The sequence below is a fragment of the Candoia aspera genome, chromosome 2 (assembly GCF_035149785.1).
Source record: "Candoia aspera isolate rCanAsp1 chromosome 2, rCanAsp1.hap2, whole genome shotgun sequence".
Classification (NCBI taxonomy): Eukaryota; Metazoa; Chordata; class Lepidosauria; order Squamata; family Boidae; genus Candoia; species Candoia aspera.
The window spans coordinates 172,707,955-172,724,840 of NC_086154.1; the positions used below are offsets into that span (position 1 = coordinate 172,707,955).

Sequence of the window (16,886 nt, forward strand, 5' to 3'; positions counted from 1 at the left end):
GCTTAAATCTAGGAGCATGTCCATCTTATCAAAATAGTCGAAGTACTGTGAGAGTAAAGTCATCCATGTAAATTCCAGATCAGATGTAGTAAATAATACAGTATCTTCTGCATTTATTTATTTAGTCAGAACTGGAGGGCTGAGTTTCAATTAAAGCCAGACAAAGCAGACAAGTAGCTTGTAGGAATTAGGCAGAGTATGTCCTGATACTGATAACACCAGATTCCATTCAGTATGTCAACATAAGTGTATAAAATCTTAAATAATTTAGGACCACAATACTTAAAGTACTGCCACAGTATCAGATTATCTGTGGGTTGAGGCCCAATAGCTCTACTTGCAAATTTAAGATGATAGGTTTGTGAAAAATACCAATTTTCAGATTAATAGTAGAAATGTTTAAAAATGAAATATTTTCCTACTTGTTTCTGTATTATGAAATTCGTGATATTACATTTGATTCTTCATACTTGTCACTGAGACTGGTCTGTTTCCCTCCATAAAACACAAGTATTGCTAACAGGTGGTAGCATCTGGGCCCTTGATGCTGTTCTTAAATCCTGTAAAGTTGCTGTCCAAATAGATAAGGGACAGTAATTCACATATAGATTTGCTGCAGAGTATGATGCATCCCATACAGGTAATGCCTGTATCATTCTGATTATTGCTGTTGTATATAAAATAGTTGTCACATGCTATTTTTTAAATTTTATTATCATTTGACTCTACTTACAATTTTTTCTACACACACACACATATGCATGTGTACATGTTGAAATTTACTCTAATCCACAGAAGTTTACTCTTTAAAGTTGTTTTAGATGCTTCCATTCATATTACAAAAGGCTGTAAAACTCTGTGTGTGTGTGTGTGCACACGTGTTTCTCTTTCTCTTACATTGATCCCCAAATTTAGAAAGTGAGAAGTAAGGGGCAGATAACTGTTTTTTCTTAGATTTTCTAGATTTTAAAAAAAATAATACACAATACAACCGCAAAATTTACTATAAGTTGACACTGATACAGATCAATGAATATACCAATTCTTAAAAAAACATGCTACAGTAAACAAATGATTCGTATTTTGCACTTGTAATAGTATCTCCACAATATAAAGCATTCATACGTGTTTGTGTGTGGGCTTATTTGGTATATTTTGATCAATAACAACTACACACCCACAAAACCAAGCTGAATGAAATTCAAAGCGCAGCTTCACACAACTGCCAAACCTTTCATGTAAAATAGCCTTCAGACTGCTCAGTAATTCTCAAGACATATGTTCAGCCTCTAGTGTTACATTATAGTTTAAGCCATTTGCTGCTCTCTGGAATATAAGCACGCGCTCTCTCTCTATCACATACAAATAGTAACAGGAAAAGCACTCTCTCCATGTTAGCTAGTTCCATGCCGAACAAAAAGCAAGTTTCTGGGGGAAAGGATACCCAATATTACAATATACAAACTGCAAAAGCAGCTCTGAATGCATGGAGCAAAACAGAATCAAAAAGAATAATGACCATTTCTCTAGAATACATTACCTTGTAAGGAGAAATTGAGAGTTCTGGATAGCCTGCTGATTATTTTCTGCATTTGACGTGTTGGTTGTTGCTGTAGATTGTGTAACTGTGGTGGTGACACTGCTAGTATTCGTGCGCCTTGTTGCATTGCGTGCTGTCTCCAGTTGTTGCCTTGCTGCCTGTGCATGTTGTCTTTCTAACTGCAGCTGCATCTGCAGCTGCTGTAACTGAGACGCGGAAGGACCAGAGGAATTGAGCTGTCCCCCTGCAGAACGCCTTACACCAGACAGCTGAGATAAAAGCTCTGCCAACAAAAAAAGGGAAAAGAGCCTAAAATCTACTATAAAAAAATCAAGGCCTTGGCCAGTACCCAGAAAACACCTTTCCATTAACTTTTGATTTTACTACTAACGTATAAAACAGTCCTAAATACTGATAATCTTCAAGACATGGGCCCTCTTAGTAACTAATAATTTTAACGAACAATATTGAATACGACTGTTCCACAAGGTGCAGTAACACCGTATCACTAATATCCTTGGTTTATTAGAAAACAGTTTTGCTTGTTTCAAAACATGCCAATATGCAAGAAAAAGGTAATATGCAAACAATCATAACCCTTACCAGCTATAGGATCCATGGCTTCTCTATTGCTTGGAGAATACGAACTCTGTGATGATGAAAATCCACCAGTGGAACTGCTAGTAAAGTGCATGTTTGATCTACGTGCGCGAGGGCCACCCAATCCTCGACCTGGGTGAAACATTCTACGTACATGCCGAACACCGCTGGATTCATCGTCACCAGTGAGTTAAAGAAAAAGTGTCAACACACCGAGTTGCAAGCAAAGAAAACCTTCATGCTTCCCCCCCTGCCCAAAGTACTGTAAAGATCAGAAGGAAACCTATTTAAATGTTATTTCATAGATTCATTTTTAATTTACAGTTATACAATTAGACGGATCCTCAGACTAAGGCAGACCTATGCGATAAATAATTCTAATGAAATAGCAGATCAAACAGAGCCCCACCTTTATGTTTATAATACATCAAGCGTTCCATGGCCAATGACTTGACTTCCATGGCCCATATAAAATAGCCCTACTTACATCATGATAACATCACATACAAATTAAAGTTTGGGGGTGACATTCTGCTGTACTGTGCTCTTAAATACCTTGAAGTGCGACCAAGGAACATTCATTAACAACAAAGCCATAAAATTATCCTTACAGTTGAACAACTAGGCATCTTTATCTGAAGATCTCTCGATTAAACAATTGCTTTGTGTGCTTAAACAATATTCAGTAAATTAAACCACAGCAGTCAGATCGTTGTTGTTTCCTGTACCAAGAGCATGTTAACAATAGACATTTATTATAGTACACCTAGTTTAGATAATTATAACTAAACTGCAACACCACTTATTGGAAACTATTCACCTGAACAGCTCCCTAGGAACAATACTTCAAATAGGAATGTAGTAGTACACGTATACAGGTATTTCTCGACTTATGACCATTTCTTGAGCACTCGTTCAAAGTTACATCAACTCCCCCCCACCTATTTCCCCATCTATCCCCTTTTGACCCCCTGCACTCTGTGACCCCTGCCGCCCCAGCTGACCTTTGCCATCTTCTTGCTCCTGCTGCTCACAAAGCATGCCCAGTCTGGCCCTTTGCGAGGCAGCTGCTGGCTGTACGAGGCTTTCTTTCCAGGATTGCACATGGCGGTTTCCTCATAAGACCTGGGTAAGATGGCCTCACATGGCCAGCAGCTGCCTTGCGAAGGGCCAGGCCAGGCATGCCTTGTAGGCAGTGGGAGCAAGAAGATGGTGAAGGTCAGCTGGGGTGGTGGAGTGCAGGGTGGCAGGGGCCTCGGAGTGCAGGGTGGTGAGGGCGACTGCAGCTGGGACTGGGCTGGGGCAGCTGAGGCTTTGTGCTGTGCTGTTGGGGCTTCTCAGGGCACTGTGGCTTTGCACCATGACGCTGGCGTGGCTGGGGCTTTCTGGGGTGCTGTGGCTTTGCGCTGTGGGTCAGGAGCTGCTTGCCACCCTGCAAGGCAGGGTGCAGGGTGGCCAAAAGGGCAGAGATTGGGGGCGGGGGGAGATAGGTGGGTGGGGGGAGTTGAAGAGGAGGCAGTCCTTTATCTTATTGAGGCTTGGGGCTGGGAGGGACCAAGCCCAAAATGTCTTGGATGGGGGGGATCCTTGGCTAACAACCAATTCGAGTAATGACGGCAATGGGGAGTGTCAGGATTGCCACTGCTAAGCGACACAGTAACGTGACGTTACACTTTATGACTGCCTTGCTTAGCAATGGAAATTCTAGTCCCAATTACCATCGTAACTTGAGGACTACCTGTATTCCATCTTTCTTCTAGAAGTTCAAGATAGATCTCTTAGGAATCTTCCTAATTCCCACAATAATGTTGGGCTGAGAGGCAGTGACTTGCCAAAAGTCACCGAGGGAACAATGTGGTAAACTGGGGATTTTAATACGACTCTCCAATCCCAGTCTAATGCTTTAACCACACCTGTTTTGGTGACAAGTTTCAAAGTCTTTCTTTAAGGGTAAGAAAGTAAATTTATTATTTTATGGCTAACCATTAGTGATCCATTTGACACAAAGTGATCAACCACAGCTTCTTGGACATATCCAGCAACTCAAATCATGTTCACTTGGTCAGTGCCTATATGTTAATAGAATAATTTAGTTCAAAATTAACTCCTTTAATAAGTTCAACAATAATTATTTTGATGTTTCTTCTTGATTTAGGAAAGGATATTAAATCTCTAGGAGCTCTGTGTTCCAGTGTAAGATGAGCTGCGAAGTCATCTGTTACATGATTGGGATCTCCTCCAGGTAATGCTGCACATATTGGACAAATCTGAAAATGATAAAGTTTAGAAAGTCTACCTGCATTATGGTCTTCAACAACAAGAGATCTCTAGCAGAAGCTGCCATATTAAAGAGCACAAAGGACTTACAGTTCTAATCAACATTATTCAACCCCCATTGCAAATCAGGTTGATTGTCAAAACGTACAGACTTTCAGCTGTTTGCAATGAACAAATTTTTATTGTAAACCGCCCAGAGTCCCTCCTTTGAGGGGGAGATGGGCACTGATAAAAAATTGATAAATAAATAAATAAAATAAACAAATCAAACAACAGCAATTGAAATAGATCAACACAACGAATGTTTCAAGTGGTGTCCCCAAAGTCAACTGAAAATGCAACTTATCATGACTTCTCCAGTCTCAAAATTATTCAACCCCTTCATGGCAAGCATCTTCAGTACTTACTAGAGCACCCTTTTGCTGTTATGACCTGCTGCAAACGAGATGCATAGCCAGACACCAGCTTCTGGCAGCATTCCTGGGGAATCTTAGCCCATTCCTCATGAGTGATGGCCTCCAGTTCAGTAATATTCTTGGGTTTGCGTGCTGCAACCGCCTTCTTCAAATCCCATCAGAGATTTTCTATGGGGTTCAAGTCAGGTGACTGTGATGGCCACTGTAGAATCTTCCAGGACTACTTCTGCATCCAAGCCTTAGTGGAATTTGAGGTATGCTTGGGATCATTGTCCTGTTGGAAGCTCCAGTGACACCCAAGCTTCAGCTTCCTTATAGACGGCATGACGTTTTCTCCTAGGATTTCCTGATACTTCAATGAATCCATCTTGCCGTCCACACGCTGCAGGTTTCCAGTGCCAGAGGATGCTAAGCAGCCTCAGAGCATCACCGAGCCACCACCATGCTTAACTGTAGGCAGAGTGTTCTTTTCAGCGCATGTTTCATCCTTCTTCCTCCAGACATACCGCTGATCCATCAGGCCAAAAAGTTCCAGTTTTGTTTCATCGCTCCACAGAACAGAATCCTAAAACTTCTGTGGCTTATTTACATGATTTTGAGCATATTGGAGTCGACTTTTCTTATACTTTTGGGTCAGTAGTGGTGTACATCTTTTGAGTTCTGGCATGGGAACCTTCTGTGTTTAGTAAGCGCCTTACTGTGCTCACTGAAACCTCAGTGCCTGTTGCCACCAAGTCTTGCTGCAGGTCTTCTGCAGTCGCTCGAGGGTTTCTCTCTACCTGCCTTCTCAGAAATCTGGTTGCAGCCATTGACAGCTTCCTTTTTCTGCCCTGTCCAGGTAGTGTAACCACTGTTCCTTTAACTTTGAACTTGCGAACTATGCTTCCAACCATGTCTCAGGAACATTCAGTGCCTTTGCTACCTTTTTGTATCCTGTTCCTTGTTTGTGAAGGGCAATGATCTCTTCTCTTACTTTTTGGTCCATTCTTTTGATTTAGCCATACTGTATTTCTAACATGCAGTCAAATGTGACACTCAACAAACCCCTAGCCACTCAGGTATTTCAAATCAAATCAAATTTATTTGGTCAATGACGAGCAAAATTTAAAAGGAGAAAAGCAAAGTAAAACGAAGAAATACAATAATATACTACAAACTACTAAGATGTATCACATAATATAGCAGTCACTCTGCTCTTACTATATTAATACACGTTACCTTCGTGGGGTGAGCTAAGAAGATTAGGAATTATAAAATAAAAGTAAGAATATATATCCCCTGACAATTTATTAATTAAAATATTTCAAATTTACAAGTGCTTTTTAAAATGGGAGTTATTTCTTTGTCTGGCTTTGTCTTATTTTCATTGCAGCAACACAGAATTTAGCAACTGTACAACTTCAGGTATTTCATGTGTTCCAGCTCAAGCACACCTGGTGCAACTAATGAAGCCCTTGATTAGTTGCATCAGATGTGCTTGAGACAACACCTGTTTTGCGTGCTGTAAGTGTGCTGTTGTGATGGATTCTATTCAGGCAGTTGAATAATTTTGAGGCTAGAGAAGTTGCATTTTCAGTTGACTTTGGGGACATCACTTGAAGCATTCGTTGTGTTGAGCTATTTCAATTGCTTTGTTTGATTTGTTCATTGCAAACAGCTGAAAGTCTGTACATTTTGACAATCAACCTGATTTGCAATGGGGCTTGAATAATTTCAATTACAACTGTAAGTAAATTTGAAAAAAAACAGCACTCCTAAAACTCTATTTCTCCAGTAATAGTAACTAGCAAATCAATCTTGCAAACAATTATGGGGTGGCTATCCTGAACCTTCCTCTCACCCATTATACCTCTCCCACCTATCACCAGAACACATAGAGTTCTGCTTCTATTGACTGTCACAATTTCTTCACACCACAGTTCTATCAGCAGTTGTTTCTTTCCTGATTCCCAAACACAGTTTTAAAATCTTTACTTCTGAGAGGCCAAATATAGACTCCATGTCCTATTACCCTAGGCAAATATAACTGTACTGAATCATCTGATTCTCTGCCCAACTACTTAAAGCAATATTCCATAACATTTGTGCCCTCTAAATGTGTAGACTTCCATTCCCAGCATTCTCAGTAACAGCCATATTGACTGAGACTTCTGGGAGCTAAAGTCTATCCAGACTGGGCAAGTCTACATTTCCTATGGAGACAGTGGAATGTAATTACATGTTTTGATACTTTGGCAAGATATTTTACCTACTATAACAAAATCTTCCCTAAAAACAATACTTTATCAATGTCTACATTTACCTTTACTACATTCAGTAAGCTTCAAAGACTGTTTGTGAAAGACTGCTCAAGTTATGAGTTGGAACACTTTCAGAGATGAGGGGGAAAAAACCCTCAGTGCAAGTCTGAAATTCTGATACAAAGAATGCAAGGCCGCCAGCCTATGAAAGTTCAGTCTGGATCATCTCAACAGGAAAGCAGATATTAAGATGCTCATTATATCAGAAAATAGATTGAACAACATGTGTTGCACCATATACTAACTGGAAGTTTGATTCTGAACAACAGCCATGCTAAAGTTTATATACACATCCAGCTCATGATGGGAAGGAACAAGAAGGGACATGCCAGCCAGCATATTCTCCCTCTCTGTCTTCTGACAAAAAAAATTATCCTCTAGGCATACAGAAAGAAATCCTCCCCTCAACCATGCTTTTAGAATTAAAAGACACAGACACAAAGAGATTTCTGGAATTGCTTGGCCTGTAAAAAAAAAAAACCTTCTGAAAAGGAGCAAAAGAAAGGGCAATTGTACCCAGCAAGTCTTTTGCTATAACATGCAACTGTCATTGAATTAAAAACTAAATTGGGCTTTCACCTTTTACTAAATTTTGTGACAGTCTAGCAAACAGAAAAGCTCAGAATGAGGAAAATAGCCAAACAGAGGCCATGTTCTGCAATAATGTTTGCATTTTTAATTTTAATTAAAAGGTAAAAGGCTGCATTTTATGTGACTGAACATACTTTACTGAACTTCAGTGTATTTTCAAGTTGAATCTATGCAATCAGAAGCACAGCTGGTTTCAGTGGCATACTTCCAAGTAAGTATACAAAGAATATCCAGTCATATCTTACAGGTTTCATTACATAACATTATTTAGTGATTAGTTTTGGATAGCTGTTTTTAAAGGCACTCTTAACCACAGTGTATTAGCTTTCAGTACTAAAAGTTTAGAATACATTACATTTATGTGTGTGTGTGTGTGTGTGTGTGTGTGTATGTATGTAAAATTGTTATATATACCCACCATTTATTATAAGCCTCTCCTTTTCTCTATCCTGCTACAACTTATTTTAGGATTAAATAAAACAATATTGTCTCTGACTGATATGCAACATGAAATTTCATAAGTCTGTATCATTATTAATTATGCACATATTTCCTCGTGCTTTAATAAACTCATCATGGCACACGAGACTCCCATTAAAGTACTACTGATCTGGCTCAGGCCTGCACACTTTCAGCAAAATGCTGCTTCATATGCTTTTTGATTGTAGGTCTATAGAGGTACAACTGACCATTCATAACTAGTAGAAAAACTGGCTAGATGTGACATCATCCTCTTTTAGGCAAAAATAACAGAGTTCCTCATTTAGTGACTTGCATGCAATTTGAGAGAGTTGCATAAACTCTCCAGGAGAATGAATGCTTGATGAAAGGACTCTGGAAACTAACTTCAGTGTTGTTCTTATTTTGATGAAGTCTAACACAACGACTACTCATACTTCTAACAAAAACAGGCTTAAACTGCACATGTCTGAATGATCAGGGGTGGGGGGTGGGATGCTAAATTAAGAAACAAGTAATTGGGTGTGAGGGCAAGGAAGGTTAAAAATTAATGCATGCAAGACTAAATATGTCATATATCTTACTACCAATCTATGCATCAAATCTGATACATAAACTTTTATCCTATTCTGATTTTTTAGGCAAGGATCTAGCTATATTGCCACTCCTCCTGATTTCTGAAGTGACTTTGCTAAAGCATCAATGAACTAAAGTTTGGAACAGAGGAGGGGGAAAAAACCTCAGTAACCATTTATAAACAAACTGTCGGTTTTGCAGAGAATTCTAGATGGCTGTAGGAAAATGTGGCAGCTGCCTCTGACAGTTTCTGGAATGAGCCCATTTCCAATTGGGCTGCATTGTGATCTATTAATTTAGAAGTATGTGAATTTCTATTTTGAAGGAGAACAGAGCACTTGGGTTAGATGTTTTGGTATGATTACTCTTTGACATCACCATGCAGATTTTTATAACATTCAGTAGTTATGAAACATTACTGCCACCGAGTGGAGTCAAGCAAAACTCTTGAAAGCTGCAACTGCATAAACCAATAGATTAAAGATGAATCTGAGGTGGGGCTCAAAAAAAGCACTTGTATTTTTTAAGCATTAATGGTTCTGGTTTGTTTGCTTTTTTAATTTTAGGTTTCTATATATCCATTCATTATTAAGCCAAACAAAATGTTACTGGTACCGCTTTGCTGTGTTGATTGTGTACCTTTTTATTTTTATTTCCAGGGCATATTACAAAGTAAAACGTTAGCCTACACTAATTTCTCCATTTTCATTTTTTAAGAATTTCTCTAGGTTCATACAGGCCTCAGAGGTACTGAGAAAATGGTTGGCTCTTCCAATGTGCCCACCCTTCTGGTTTAAAGTAAATAGATAAAACAATCAAATTGGGAGAATGGCCTCTGTGCCTCCAAAGGGACTCTGTAGGAACTGCCATGCATGCAGACTTTGCATTAGAGACCTCAGGTATACTGTTAAAAAAAGAAATTTCAGAGGGGAAAAATCCCTCCTTAGAATCGCTATGCATGATAGAATCAGGCCTTAAAAGCAGCATTAAGGCTATGCCATTGCCTTTTTACTAAAATGCTCTTACAATAAAGAATGAATCAGGGAAATATTCAAAGGTAATAGCATTACAGAAATGGAAAGCTCAACATTTTTATTGTATTGATTTAATGTCTGTACTGAGAACAATAAAAAACACTATCATAATAAAACCACAGTGCTTAAAAAAAAGTGAATACAAAAATTAAAATCAAGGTAATTTTAAAAAAACCAGAAAAACAAAAGGGAAGCCAATTGCTTGGGTCTAGAATAAATGAAGTTGTACATCTCTCACGACAGAGTTCCATGACTGGTCTGCTGCTGTTGAGAAGGGCCTGTTCCTGGTCACCATGTCATGAGCCAAACCCATCGATGAAAATGATCTTACTGCATAGATAGTCTGGCACTGTGGGAGGCTATTTTTTAAATGCCAGAATCTTAAGCTGTTTAGGGCCTGATAATGTCATGCCCCTAAACTGGACCCTGCAGCACTAGTGTGGTGCCCCCAGGGCTGATATCCTATGAGCCATTTTAGCCATCCAATTTAATAACCGAGCAGCTGTTTTCCATACCAGCTGCACTTTGGGGTATTTCAGCAATCCAATCAAGAAATGATCAGTGCAAGTGTTACTGAGACTAAGCAATCCCAATATGGATAGGGTGGAAGCTGGTGTACCAGTCTAAGCTTGGCATAAGCCCTCCTTGCCATTCAGGCCATTTCTGCCTCTAATGATAGACCTGAATCAAGCAGAGCTTGCAAGCTATGTATCTGCTATTTCAGAAGGAGCACTATCTTGTTAACAGGAGACTTTCCAAATTCCCTGCTCTGAGAATTACCTATACACAGTACTTCTGACTTATCTAGGTTCTGGTTTCTTGCCCTTATCTGGTCCACCATTGCCTCCAGGCAACTTGCAAGCATCTGTACAGCCTTTCCTGGTTCAAATGGAAAGGAGAAATAGAGTTCAGTGCCATCAATATACTGATGACACAGTACTCCAAATCCCTGGATAACTGTTCCCAATGCCTTCATGTAGATATGAGCAGTAGGAGAAAAAGAACAGAATCAAGGCCAAAACATAAATGTCTCACTGCCATTCTCCGGTGGCAGCTCTGCAGATAGGAACACCACCACCTTAACAGATTCCTGTAATTCTCTACACACTGAGCCACACTGGAAATATCCTAACACTTTACTCATGCAGACGCATTAAATGCATGTTTGGGTTACAACAAGAAGATAACTTTCTAAATACCCCCAACAACTGGGACATAGATTAGCTGGTCATGGAAATGACCAGAAGACAGGTAGTCCTAAACTTAATCTACCCATCATCTTGGGTGGCTTTCAAGAAGGATTAGACAAAATCATGGACAATAAAAGCTATCAACAGGTAAGTCAAAATAGTTTTAAATTTCATCCCAGAATCAAAGGCTGTTTCAAATTTCACAAAGTAGAGAACATGTGTGGGAGAATGCTACTGCTCTCATGTCCTGTTTGTTGGCTTTAATGAGGCAGATAAGTGGGCATGATAAGTACAGAATTTTAAACTAGATGGCCTTTGAGCTAATTCAGCAGAGCTGTTCCTATAAGAAAGAAAGATGTTTCTTTCAAATAATGTATGTTATTTTCATAATACACATAGTTATATACAATTAAAAGGAAAGTGATTATTCAAGGAAGTTTTTTTTACTGACTGCCACTCAAATCCAATACTAAATTGTTTATTTGAAACCTGTATCTCTGTAGCACTTACCTATAAAGACTTTTGTTCTACTAAGCTATTTACATGCAAATAGACTGTAATGCGTGCAACACTAATACCTACTATTATTTCATTAGCTTTAACAAGATAAACAGTGTTCTTTTAAGCTCTTGCTTATAATAAAACAAAGAAACTATATGGATCTTAACGTAAACTAAATCAGAGAACCAAAATTTCTTCTGGATGCCCCACTCAAAAAATCACCAAATATTCAAGAACTATCATATATATGCACTATCCTTCTGTAAAGCACACAGTGAAACATGTGAGATGTCTAAATACAATAACATAGGGAAGGATAATATAGGCCTTACAGGATAATTGGAATGCCTAAGATAGCATTGCAAAGATACACACTTAGCTATACAGTAGCACTTTTCCTTATTCGATTTGACTGATTGATGTATCATCAAATTGGTGTTGACTCTTAAGTGACCATGTAGATAGACCTTCTCCATGATGATCCCTTGAGGTCCCCAAAGGTGCATTCACTGCTGGTCATCTTCTCTTTCCTCCCACCTTTCCCAGGATTACAGATTTCTCAAGTGAACTGAATCTTCATATAATGTGTCCAAATATGATAACTTGAGACTTGTCATTTGTGCCTCAAGTGAGAACTCTGCATTGATTTGTTTTGTGATCCATTTATTTGCTTTCTTGGCTATCCATAGTATTCTCAAGAGTCTTCTCCAACATCAATGTTCAAAAGCACAACCTTCTATCCCTGCTTCTTCAAAGTCCAACTTTTGTTTCCATAGAGGGCCACAGGAAAAACTATTGCCTGCATGATTCTGACATTTGCACATAAAAACATGTCATGACACTTGAATATCTTTTCCAAGGCTTTCACTGCTGCCTTACCAAGAGCTAGTCTGCATTTTTCACTGACTGCTCTATTCTAATGATAAACATATTTCCCATAAACTATACATTGTTTTGCACAGTAACAAGCCTTTACCTGGATCTAGAGTTAATTTATATTTTCCCATTTAGAAGCAATAGTTTGCTCCATCTACAGTTTGAGATGAATCAATATATTTTAAATGTAATGTTTGTTACCTATTTTTCTCCTAACAGAATAATATGAAACGTATGAGCTTTATATTGTTTTAAGGCATTTATATCTCATGCAGTATGCAAAGAAATCTGGGCAATTCACAATAAAAATATTAATTTCTGTTATTAATTCAGAAGAACTGCTGTTATATTTACCACTTCTGTTGATGTTTCTGCGTGTTCTGAAGTAACATGTTCTTGAAGAGATGTTTCCGTATAACCCATTTTTCCACAATATGGACAAGTAAAAGATTGTGGCTGCTCTACAGAGAAAGCTTCTCCACCATAGTACAAATCTGAAAATAATAAAGTATGTGAAACTACAGTCAAAACAAATTATCATGTTGGAAATATAGAAAATATTCTTTCTTTAAAAAGTGATGAGCTATTTAACTCAATGTACAATTTAATGGATTGATCTTTCTAAATATAAAATTACTAAAATGTAAGTATTCAAAGGCAAAAGCAAAATAAACCACATTTAATCTCAGCTAGCTAACAGTTATATCATCCTATTTTTTTCCACTCTGGTTACATGTTAGAATCATATCATTTTTAAACTACAAGAATCAAAGCTAATGTTATTTACAACCTGAATTTTTATACTACACAAATTAATCCAAGTAATACTCTGCTGAATAATGGTAGTATCTTAAAACTTCTCTACACTTCCTACATTGAGAGCACATGAATGTCAGCAACTATTAAGACATTCTGAAGTAATAATGTACATCATTATTTCCTCAAATTTTTGTAGCATTTAGACAATTTGACTCCTAGGGAAGTGGCCTTATCTAAACAAAGCCAAATAGAGAAAATTTCAAGCTGAAATATAAATAACTATTCTTCACCATTCTTCAAACTGAAATACTGTAAAACTCTTCTTAAAACATGCTGGGTACATATAAAAACTACTTCTCAATTCAACTCCAAGTAGAATTATTTGCTTTGCTCCTGACAAATGTAACAGTGAAAATTAACATACACCAGTAGTGGGCATTCTGTGGCTTGCCAGCCCTCTGCGGTTCTAAGCCATATTTTTTGCGGACCACAAAACTGCTTCAAATCTCACAATTTTTTTCTTTATCCAGGCTGTTAGTTTCCAGGATCTGCAACATGACTGCTATGTAGGAGAGAATGTATGTGAACCCTTACTGGCTACTAATGTGGCCAAAAAGACTGCCCAACTATAATGGCTTTCATATATCAGCTATATACCTGGTGGTCTGATCTCATGAATGGTAAGGCTACATATCCTCAATTGAAATAAATACAACAATAATTATACAATCAGCTCAATTGAAATAAGTATAATAATAATTATACAATCAACAATAATTCCAATCAACTAAAATTTAAAACCAGGATTATATCTGCTACTATCAAGGAAGAGCTAGGGAACTGGCCACTTTTAGCAGGGTAGAAGCACTGACTGCCTTTGCACAAGGCAAGAATTATTTTAATAATGTTTTATTGAATTAACCAACATCACTCTTGCAAATAGACATAATCATGGTTTGCCACCAGATCTTCATTTGTTTTACTACTACCTGAAGAATAAGCTACAATTCAGTGTATGTATGACACATTGTATCATGCCAGAGTTACATTAAGTAGGTCATCTAACCCTCCTTAGGCCCAATACTGTAATTAAGATTCTCTGTTGCAACCACAGTCAGGAATCATGGCTTACAGTTAGTTGTTATTCTGCATGCTATCCAAACTATGGAATTAAAAAATGATTAACTCTTGCTTCCTGCTGCTGGACCTTAGGTTAAGTGCTAGGAACAGATCCAAAAGAGAATCAATCTCTGCCCAGTATTTCCACTGCTTCCAGTTCTGATTAGCCATCTCTCTCACACTCACCCATGTACAATGGCTCTAGTCCCAATCAGGCCATCTGCCTATTTTTATATATAATCCCCTGCTGGTCAATCATAAGAGTTTCTGGGGTATCACGGGTGGGGGGAGGGGAAAATAGATGGAAACTATTATCAACAATGGTCTGCCTGAATCATTTTCTGAGTGTCTCATGATTAGCCAAAGCCAAGCACAGATGTACTGTGCACAAGTACCCAGTAGCAGGCTAGTGTTAAGATAATTTTTTAATGACACCATCATTAAAAAACAACAACAGTAAATTGTGGTTTCAAACTACACTGTTTTGCCAAATAATAAATGAAGATTTGATTTTGGTATGGCTTCACAGATTGTGCTAAGCCAAAAACAACCAATTATATTTCTACATGCCCACAGTACAAATCTGAAATCTTTTAATCATGTTGAAAAGTATTCATAAAATGGCTACAAGAAAGATTAAAGATAGAAAGAGATCAGTTGCTTTTTAAATTACAATCAGCCTTCCTTCCAGAATCAGTTGTTCTCTCAGTTTAACAGAACTGCAAGATTATTTTGGCCTCCACAGAAGCCATCAAAAACGGAACATTAAGCAATGTGTTTCCTATCTTCACATCGCTAACAGTTATTTATTGAAAGTGCTGAACTGACAATCATACTGTGAATTACAACAAAGACCCTAGATAAGCATATCAATAGCAGTAAACTGTGATACTCATAACAGTAAGGTAATAGCTCTCTCTATATATACAGCATGAGAAAGAGGTGCTGCTACGGCTAGAGCACTGAACGTAAGTCTAGAGGACCACAGGCATGTTCTCTCTCCACATTTTTTAAATTCGGCAAACGTCCTGCCCTTCCTAAAAACTCCTTAAAAATATAAACATGCTGGACACAGCTAAAACTTTGCTGTCTAAGATGCCTAATGTCTTTTAAAGTTTGCCTTTGGCTCATGCTGGGCCACCATCCAAACTGCCACCTCTTCCTTTCACATATAGGGAAGGCATGGCTGACAGAATTGAGAAACACCCTAGCTAGGCAGACACAGACCCTGCATTATGACAGGAACATTGTACATGGACAGCAAGAAGCATAATGACATTTGCAGTTATGAGTTGCACTGGAAGAACAAAACAAAACAAATTCTATTGGACTTGAGGTAGTGAGCTGGACAAATGCAGATTTCAATATAAAGTTAAATGAAAAATTAGATGAGATAAAGTAACTGAAAGGACAGTTACAGCTGTGATGAGATGCAAAAAGGTTGCCCATCAAGAAAGATACCCTCTTGCTTGATATGCTGGTTGATGGCATAATAGCAACCCTTAGGAAAATGCAGCCAGGTCCTGGCAGGCTGCCCAGGGCTCAATGGGTGTGTTTAAGTATTCCTTCACTGACTTGGGCAGGTAATGTGCAATGACTGGCTGAATGTCATCCTGGCAGATGGTCTGGCTGCTTCTCTCTCAGTAACTGTGCCTGTGCTCTGCTCCACAAACCCAATACCTTCAGCCAAGTTGCCCTGCTGGGAATACCATGAGGAGGATTGGGCCTTTCTTCTCCTCCCTTCTTGGCATTTCTTTGTCTGTTTCCCTTATTTTCTTTACAAACATGGTTCAGCAGGGTACTTTTTCTAATTTTCTGAACTACCTGCTCTGTAGTAATGGGATTTCTAGAAGGATTTTCTTTCACAGAACAGTAGGTATCCCATTCAATTTGATTACAAATTGAATGAGATAAATTCTATACAGCAGGACTAGACATTATTACAAAAGACTGGAAATAATTTAAAAATACAATTATGAATCGTTATGTAAAATCAAGGTGGAATTAAAAACACAACAACAAAGAGACTGTATGATCCACTGGTTAAAGCACTGGACCAGAAGTGGAGAGACCCAAGTTCTATTCCTGTTTTAAGCACAGACCAGCTGGGCAACTTCAGGCCAATCACTCTGCCTAGGAAGAAGGCAATGGAAAACCGCTTCTGAAAATGTTGCCAAGAAAACTACATGGACTTGTCCATGTAGTTTCCAGGAGTCAAAATTGACTCAAAGGAAAAAAGTCCTATCATTATTAGGAAAGACAGCAGTAATTAAAATGACTATCCTTCCAACATTTTTGCTTGTTTTACAAACACTCCCACCCTTTTAATATCAATGCTCAATATGAAATGACACTTTTTTCTAGTCATAAACTTAAAAAATAAATACTACACTAAGACAAGTCATCCAATATAAACGAGAGAGAGAGAGAAAGGCTTAGGAATAACACATTGTATATTTTTGAAGTAATTCAACACAGACAATTAATATTATTAGAAAGTTTAAATGTGTACAGAGGATATCAACCAAACCACCACCTTCTTTGGTTACAGCTAAATCATTTCAATGGATAGTAAGAAATTAATGAAAATGAACCCCCTACTTATACTCTCTAATTCAACTTCTCTTACCCCATTTTTTAAAAACCAT

At 38.2% G+C, this 16,886-nt stretch overlaps 1 protein-coding gene across 1 annotated transcript in view; it reads right to left on the reverse strand.

Moving 5' to 3' along the window:
- The window catches only part of KCMF1 (potassium channel modulatory factor 1), a 54,151-nt gene that overhangs the window by 3,806 nt on the left and 33,459 nt on the right, over positions 1-16,886 (reverse strand). The window contains exons 3-6 of the mRNA XM_063294894.1: positions 12,715-12,854; positions 4,306-4,407; positions 2,144-2,318; positions 1,541-1,823 (exon numbers count right to left, since the gene is read on the reverse strand). Of these exons, the coding sequence (XP_063150964.1) occupies positions 1,541-1,823; positions 2,144-2,318; positions 4,306-4,407; positions 12,715-12,854 (700 nt within the window). The remainder of the gene's footprint in view (positions 1-1,540; positions 1,824-2,143; positions 2,319-4,305; positions 4,408-12,714; positions 12,855-16,886) is intronic.